Below are 8,809 nucleotides of genomic sequence, written 5' to 3' on the forward strand. Positions count from 1 at the left end.
AACTCACAACATGGAGAACAAAACAAGAGAAACACCAACAGCAAGAAATTGTATTTTTCTATCTGCACGCGCGTCATCGGACCTGTCGACGCTCCCTCAAAAAGTGGTGATGCTTCCTTTTTGTGCATTCTGGTTTTGTATTCTAGTTTTGTATTCTAGTTTTGCATTCTAGTTTTGCATTCTACTTTTGTATTCTAGTTTTGTATTCTAATTTTTCAAAAAGCGCACGAAACGCCTTGATATATGAAAAACACATTAAAAAAAATCATCGTTGTGTCTGCCTTCCTAGAAGATGTTTTTAAAGAATGTAATAAAATGCTGGCATGGCTGGAAACAAATTTGCTCAGATTCTCTTTTTCTTATTTCACAAACTTATTCCGTATTAAACATATTTCAGTTTTTTCTCAAATGCTCAGGTTAATAAGTGAGTCTATGTGTTTACCGACGAACTACAACACCAAGATATAAAATGGGAGAGTGAGGATATGGTTGTCCTGTGGGCGAAAGTACAAAGAATGAAACAAATTGGACACTCATTTTTTACTGCAGGGTTTCTTTGTAGTTCTAAAAATCAATGGTGTCATCTGGGGACAACATCACAAGTGGAGTGTTTACTGCAAGCCAGACGAATGAAAACGTTTACGTTTAACATTTATTTTTATAAGTCTTCGAGCTAAAAGTCCACAGACAACAGGGGACAGTGGGTGACAGAGACAACAGGGGACAGTGTGTGCCACAGACAACAGGTGACAGTGGGTGACAGAGACAACAGGCGACAGTGTGTGACAGAGACAACAGGCGACAGTATGTGACAGAGACAACAGGCGACAATGTGTGACAGAGACAATAGTGACAGTGGGTGACAGAGACAACAGGGGACAGTGGGTGACAGAGACCTGAGACTGCACAACACATGTCTGCAAATGTTGGCTCCTACAAAAGATGTGGTACAGCAAACCCATCAACATTCGACAAAGTTTATGGCGAAATATCAAGAGGTCAGAGTTACCTCCATGCTGACAAAACAAACTCAAAGTCTAATCAGCGGCAAGATGGCAAAATGTGACAGTGAAGACCTTGAGTCAACCACGTGGTCCATTAGAGCGAAATAACCAGCAAGCAAAGAGAAAAAACTCAGAAAACATTGGGCAACAGAAGCACAACCAACAGACGCAGTAGACACAGAGCTACTGGCAAACACGACGAGAGATGGAGATCAGTTTGTAATGAACTCAGGTAAGAAAAACTGATGTTTTGTTTATCAGCTCACATTTCAATTCTCTCTCTCTCTCTATTTATATATTTCTCCTTTTGCTTTATTGTCCTTTTCATACATTTGAAAGAGCTACATCTAAGGTGAATGTCTGAACCCTAAAAACGCAATCAAATGACAAAGCCAGAGTGTAAGAAAGTGAATGAAAGGGAAATACAGCTCGGTGTCGATGTCCTTCAACAAGAGCAACTGTCGTTATTGAGGCCAACCCCCTCTCCCACTCTCCCCACACCTGCAGTGACGTAGGCCGGCCGCCCACTCAATACAGGTACCGAGGACAAGAATGTGAACATCGTTCACTGTCAGCATGGAGTGTGCCCCACCCCCTTCTTCCTCCAAGCCCAGCATCTTCCTACACCTGCCCTGGAGTCGTCTGAAGGTGAAGACGATGGAAGCGAACATGTAACTTCACAATGCTATAAAGTATTCAGATGACTGGACAGTCAACCCTACAAAGCATGTATAGAGGATAGACTTACTGATCACTCACTGCTATAGTTGTGTTTATTGTGCGCAATTAAGTCTTCATTGAGCGCAAATGCGTGCATCATTCACAAATGCCTACTTGCAGTGCGTATCTCTATGTTTATCTTGTTGAAAAGTCTTTCGTGTACCAAACGACTCAATGTTTAAGAGGTTAGAAAATCTCTTTTTTGGATGTACACATGATAAAACTGTACCTTATATAGCTACGTGCATGTTCCAGCATTCGCTGACAAGGGCCTGGAATTTACATATACCGCAGGCATAATAAGCTATTTCTTAACTTCGTAGTCTGGAACGATGATTGAGCTGTTGCAGCCAGCTGCTTCAATCGATACTGTTCATATGTAAACTTTAAAAAAAAATAGTAAGTTATCACATTTTTCTTTATGGCACTTTCCAGCCTGGCAACGGTGACCACTGTACTAACGTATGACTTGCTGCGATCTCACATTCTGCCGCCATGACTGTACTGAGTCACCATTTGAAACTAATCTGCTTTTGTCAAGTCTTCACATTTTATCATATCTTCTACTCTGCAGGAGCAGAAAGGACTTCAAACAGAATGTTGACGGAAATCACCACTGCCAGCTGTATCTCTAGGAAGACAACGAGCAAACAAACAATAGAGACAACCACGTCGCCACTAACACCACAGTCACCCCGACATCCAACAGCTACTCATCACAGCTACTCTCCCTGTTCACTGAATAATCCATACCCGAGAAATGTGTCATGAAGACGGTAGTGGGGCATTCCATTGAAGGCAAAATGTAAAAATGATTGATGGAAAAAGTTTATAGACAGACAGGAGGAAAGATATAAGAAAAACGGTTTTTGCAGACGAAAGAAATGGCATATGTGTATAGGCGTCATGAAGGCCAAACCGAGTGCAATATGATTTTCAGGAGAGTGGGTTCAATTTAGAATAAAATACTCATTGAAATAATTATTTTCAGACGAGTAAGTATAATTCAGCATAAAATACTAATAGTAAAATCGTGAACAAAATCTTTATTCCCTTCGCGAGACTTTAAACACATCCGTTTTCTCGTGGAAAGAGGCCATAACATGAATTCCGTGATTTCACAAAAAAAATCGCTGATTGAACCACTCGCAATGGTAGCCTTGTGGTGTCACATGTTAGAAACAAAGAATAAAAAATAATATTAAATAAATAATAAATAACTAAAATCTATTAGTGAAAAACTAATTACAGTACTGTTCTCTTAATTTGTCAAGTTCAATTTCGTGTTTGACTTCAGTATGCCTTTAAACAGAAAACAGAAAGAGATACACCTTTGCTGCAACTGGAAGAACCTGTGAATTCACGATTGAAGAGTGAATCCCCAACCCTGAGTAAATGTCATTGCGGCAAACAAAAAAGAAACAGCAGACGCCAGCTTCTGTTTGACGGTTTCTTGGCCTAACGGGTATCTTCTGTCTGACGGACATCTTCTGCGTCCGAAGCCCTCGTTGATGACGTGTTGCTGTCCTCAGTGACAAGCGAGTGGGAAGTGGTGTGGACTCGCCAAGACCTCCATCTGTAGCTGTAGGACACGACAGTCAGTCAGTCAAGCGAATTGGCGACCACAAAAATACCGCAATGGCAATACAGCTGATGATTGAACTGTCAGCTCAGTGAGCGAACTCCTCGCCGTCAGATGACAAGACGACAGCAGGACCAACTCCACCGTCGTTATTGTCAATAATACCAGAGAGTTGATCCAGTCTGCAGGATGGAGCAGAGTTCAAGGAGAAACAAGCGCAGTACAGGCGCCGGTGTTCACTGCTTTTCTTCCTACACTACCATTTTGGTGATGAACTACAGGATCCCAGTCATCAAGCTTTCGTCATTAAATTCTGTTAGATGACACTGCGTCATCTGAGTAAGAAAATCTTTTTTTATGCAAGACAATAGTGCTGACAAAGTTTTGGCTTAAAGGATTTAGGGAGACCCACATGATGTGTCCTGCCTGCTCAGAAAGAGATCCCTACTTCCCACTCACCCATGCTCCGACAAGCTTTATGCTATTGATGTCTCTACGTCCACGTAGATACAATCTCACAAACATGTTATTTCACAGACAGGATCGTAAAGACACAGAAGAACAGACCACACGACTAAATAAATCAACAGCAATGGATCACCCGGTGCAGGCTCCCTCCACCATGCTGCTGTTGTCCACCCACCACCTTCATGAGGTTCAAAATACATAAAGTTGTTGTGAAAGAAAATACCATGTCAGGATGGGTGGCGGAGGGCAGAATAGCTTTGCGATCTTGGTCAGCCTCGGAGACTTCAGCGGCGGGAGGATATCTTCAGCGAGTGAAGGAATAGCGAATGGTTGTAGGAGAGAGAGAAGAGAGAAGCGACATTGTGGCCAAAGCCGCCCACGTGCTTGTGTATAAACGATACACCGCCGGCGAGTGTTGGTGGACCAGTGTGGAGAATGCCTTCAATTTGCACTCTAATGTGGAAACGAGGAGATGCGGGAAAAACACCCACAGGAACGAGGAGAATCGTGATGACAAGAATGAGGCACCTTAGCCATGGTAAAAAGCCAGTGTGGCCAGTTTCAGCAAAAGATTATATCCTTCATGTGTAAATCGAAACAAAATTACTGAAACAAACTCTAAGATAAGTTGTTGAAAGAAATAAAGGAAAAAAAAAAAAGAAGAAAGTGTGTAGAGAGTAATAGAAAAAAACATGTTGTAAGAGATGCAGAGAGATGGTTTCAGAGAGAAACAGAATGTTGAAACAAGCGGGGAAATAGTTTGATGCACACCAAAATAACTTCTGCGGTTATTTATTTATTTTTTTGGTGAGTTGGCTGCTTTGGCTTTCTGTATCATTTCTTTCTTTTTATATCTTGCATAAAAAGCAGCCCTCCTTCACTGATTTTCAGACTGACTGAGACATAATGAATGAGGGAATGACTACCTCACTGAACTTCCCCCAAATATACCTGTTACACATGCCCAGCAGTTCGCGCACGCGCAAGCACACATTTGCCACACCCGTATTAGCTAGACCACCCCAACATGGCAGACCTTCAGTCTGATACACGATTAAACGCAAATAATGAAAATAGGAGCACAAAATGCACTGAACATAAGTCCTAGCATTTGTTTCTTCACAACCGTCTGGACTGATATGGTAGCGAACCTTGGCCTCAAACAATCCTGTCTGACAAGAGAATACAGTGTCCAGCTAGTCAGTAGGTAGCAAGAAGTCTAGCCTGCTACAGACTCTCATCTTGCCATCAGACTTGTGGAGACAAGTCCAACATTAAACATTGTCCTACATCGCTTCCAACATAAACAATACTGCAGGTGGTTCTCAAGGGAGGGATTGAGGGCGGTCTTCAAATCATTTCTCACCTGCTGTAAAGTTGCACCTGGAGATCCCGGACCTTGAAGAAAGAACTCCCCAACCAGAGACCAGCGGCCACTGTCGGTAACACCCCGTGACGGCCGTCAGTGGGTGAGACTCGCTCCCCGGGGGAGGACGAAGACGTCGGTAGAGTAAGGAAAGATCACAGCCTGTGTAGAGTGAGAGTGGTAGTGGTGGTGGTGATGATGATGGTGATGGCCAAGCCTGGGCCGGCTGGACAGATGTGCAGTGCGGGCATTCAGTGAGGGACAAATGGAGAAAGTGTGTGTGTAGAGGTGGTGGTACGGGAGGGAGTGCGAATACTGGCCGTCGTCATCGGCAGTGTGCGGCGCAAGCGAGGGCTCTGACCACGTGACACATCTACTCTAAGCAACTTGTGCACTCCCAGATGAGCGTCTCTACTGCGCGTGCGCCGACTTGAATCTTGGTCAGTCCAGAGGGACAGTTCATTCATTCTGCTGTGTGAAATCGTTTCTTCTCACTCTTCGTTTCATTTACCCAGGGTGATGGCGTGGTTGTGGGTGGGCATAGAGAGTACAAATGCGTTTAGAATTGCTGTGTGTGGATGACTTCATGCACACGTGTACCTGCCAACACGTGAATCATTGTGCACGTGGAATCGGAGGTATAGGTTGCGAAATTTTGGACAGCATCCTCGTGTTCCAGTCTAATAACACTTACTTGATGTACATAGTTCTCTCGCGATCTGTGCGATTTCTCTCTGTGTGTGTACGCGCGTGCATAATACTTTTCTCCCCTAACCAACGGTTTTATTATTTAAAGTAGTATTATGTATTTTTGCTTCGCTGTTAGAAGATCCAATCATAGAGCTATGTTTAGTCGATCAACAACCCCACACAGCCAACTGAGAAAAATTCAAGAGCGACTACTCCCGCAAAGTGTCTGCTCCTGGTTTTAATGGGTTAGTGCCCTTTACACGAGTGTGCGTCGGTAAGGTTTCCGCCGTTTGTGTACTGTTAGGTCAGTCATCATTGACTTGACCCTTCCCAACCCCAGCTTGCTTTGTAACGCAGTGGTTAATTGTGTTAATCCAGCAAGATTTGTCACACAGGGGTTAATTCTGTTCGAGTATTGCAGTCTGTCCGTCTGCCTGGGCGGTAAACCAGCAACGAATTCTTCTTGTTGATCTATGAGAAAGCAAATAACATGCTTTGCTCGAGTAAAAAGGCTCAACTCTTTGCTTTGGAACGAGACAAAAACATAGCTTGAGTGTGCCGAGCGAAGCATCCATTTTTGTTTTAAACCTGGGATCAGCAGCCAGTGGTAAAGATGCAAAACTGGGACGGCGTATCGAAAATATCCCGCAACTATTATGATTATCAAGAGAAACTGCAACAGTTTAAGAAAAGCAAGAACTCGTTGGACTGAAAAAAATAACCACATCGTAAAGTAAGTGCTTGAATGTTTGTATATGCTTGTGTCAGCGTCTGTGTGTGTGTGTGTGTGTTTCTTTGTCTCTTTGCTTGCTGCAGGTGATTGACCAGGCGTTACTCAGGTGTGTGTCACCTACCTTGCACCTTCGCCTTCATCACAGGAGTTGCTGGGAGAGTGTTCCGGCGATAGTGTCGTCGGAGAAACATCTCCACAGTTCTGAAACAAAGTCCATTTGTACATTTTACTAAACTTTTAGCCAAAGGATTTTTAAAGGTAATGCGAGAAAGAAAGAAAGAAAATAATCTTAACTGATCTTAATAGTCCTCTCTTTGTTACTGCTGTGTTACTTTTGCTATGAGCTCTCTTACTTATGTATGGGTATATTTATATAAATCGGTAATGATGTATGCATGTCTCCATGCAAGAATGCTTGGACGGTGTGTTTTGACTTGGTAAGCCAGTAATTTTCCAAGCTGGTACAGGTGTTTACAATTTCTTCAGCAGTTTTTTTAAGAGTGTTAATATTATTTATAACATTAATTGTTGAGTTAAAAACTACACAAGATAAATAATGAGATTTCCTTGTATATATAGTTTTTAATGTAAAGACATGGTAAGCACATGACCTTTCAGCCAGCAAAGCTTCACAATCAAGGGGACATAACACACTATCGTGTTCATGGTCAGACCCTTATCTGGAGTTGCGTCCCGTAAGCAAATTTCTGCGCCACCCTACAATCAACAGTAAGAACACGAACACGAACAAAATTGACAGAGATACATCACAAGTAATGTTAAACAGCTGACAGGGAGACGGTGCGAGACAGTTCAGCAGCGAAGTTCCGGTCTTTGAGCAGAATGTAAGTTAAACCATCATGATTTCATGACAAGTAAACTTTATTCTCATTGCATAGACACACAATGAATTTAACTGCGTGACAGGTTTTTAACGTGTGTGAAGTGTTAAGCACGACAGCGACGATGAACTGATGTTATCGACGAATAAACGCGCTCTGTCGACAACGATTTGTTCTATTCGATCTATAACTCTATTTACAAATAGATAAAAATGAAGTGTACTCTCCTGTACCTGATAGATACGTGTTTGTGTGGCATATACTATGTGCACTCTCGAGCGCCTGTTTAAACACTTTTAATAAACGCCATGAAGGTCGTGGTTCTGGGCTATAGACTCCATCTAGGAAGACATTATTTTCTAGTGAACTGACCTGGATACGCTGGTGACCAAGCCAGACCACGAAGTTGTATTACTAGTCTGTAGTTAGACAAGGGTCAGTCTTCATCCAATCCCGGCCAGACAGCAACGAGCACTCTTGTCAGCCTGAATGGTGGCCAACCACAGCTACTAATGTCACAAACATCATGTACTGTTATTCAGCTCTAAAACTTCTTCTATTTAGTGGGCTATCATCAAGTTATATTTGGAATGCATGGGATATAAAATTCCCTCATGTTTGTTATTTCTGGCTTCTAGGTTCATTCTTACAATCACCGGGTCATGACTGGTAGGAAAACCATTTTCAGGGAAACCGAACCTCGCCTGAAGAGGCACGTTTAGGAAACGTCCACCACCACGTCCGTCTGTCCGCTGATCTCGGTCACTCCATCGATCACATGGTCAAAGAGTCATTTCGCTCTCCTCCATTAATCCCAGCATTCACTGGCACCGAACCACTTTAGCAGGAAAGGAGAAGACAGAATCTCGCTAGAGCTACCAGTCGGGGATCTCGCAATCGGACATTGCGCTCATTGTACTTTGAGAAGCGAACGTGCACGGACTGAGATGAGGATGTCTACGAAGAGTCCACCCAGCCCTTCCTGTCCCCTTCCCGCAAAGTCTCGCGTTCTGTAAGTAGTGAAGAAACAGCCTGGGCTCCCTCTCGTGGAACCAGGCTAATCGACGATCACGGCGAGATCCGGCAAGGAGTGGGCCTCCAGCTCTTGTCCTGGCGGAAATGGAATTACCAATATGTCCGTGGGCTTAGAATGTTGTCTAGTGCGAGAAAATATTGGACCCAAGACCACCGCTAATGCAATCAAAGTGTGTAGAGATGTAGAACTAGCTTCGCGAAACAACTCTCTTACACTTCCGTCATATATATAAACATTTTAGGCGCGAATGATTTCAGCTCTTGCCCCATCTTCTTTTGTGACTTGTACTTCTCGATGCGTCTGCTTTTTGTCTCTCGTTACTCAGAACCTCGGCCTGTTGCTTTCTCTGTCTTCCTGTGCTACAATCA

The 8,809-nt window shown here is 43.3% G+C and overlaps 1 protein-coding gene across 4 annotated transcripts in view; it reads right to left on the reverse strand.

Moving 5' to 3' along the window:
- The window catches only part of LOC112572072, a 131,544-nt gene that overhangs the window by 24,063 nt on the left and 98,672 nt on the right, over positions 1 to 8,809 (reverse strand). For all 4 annotated transcript variants that reach the window (XR_003100937.1, XM_025251595.1, XM_025251597.1 and 1 more), the window contains exon 6: positions 6,685 to 6,764. Coding sequence is in view for 3 of the 4 variants with exons in the window: in XM_025251595.1 (XP_025107380.1) it covers positions 6,685 to 6,764 (80 nt within the window). In the remaining variant the exon portion in view is untranslated. The remainder of the gene's footprint in view (positions 1 to 6,684; positions 6,765 to 8,809) is intronic.

Source organism: Pomacea canaliculata, linkage group LG9 (genome assembly GCF_003073045.1).
Source record: "Pomacea canaliculata isolate SZHN2017 linkage group LG9, ASM307304v1, whole genome shotgun sequence".
NCBI classification, from domain to species: Eukaryota; Metazoa; Mollusca; class Gastropoda; order Architaenioglossa; family Ampullariidae; genus Pomacea; species Pomacea canaliculata.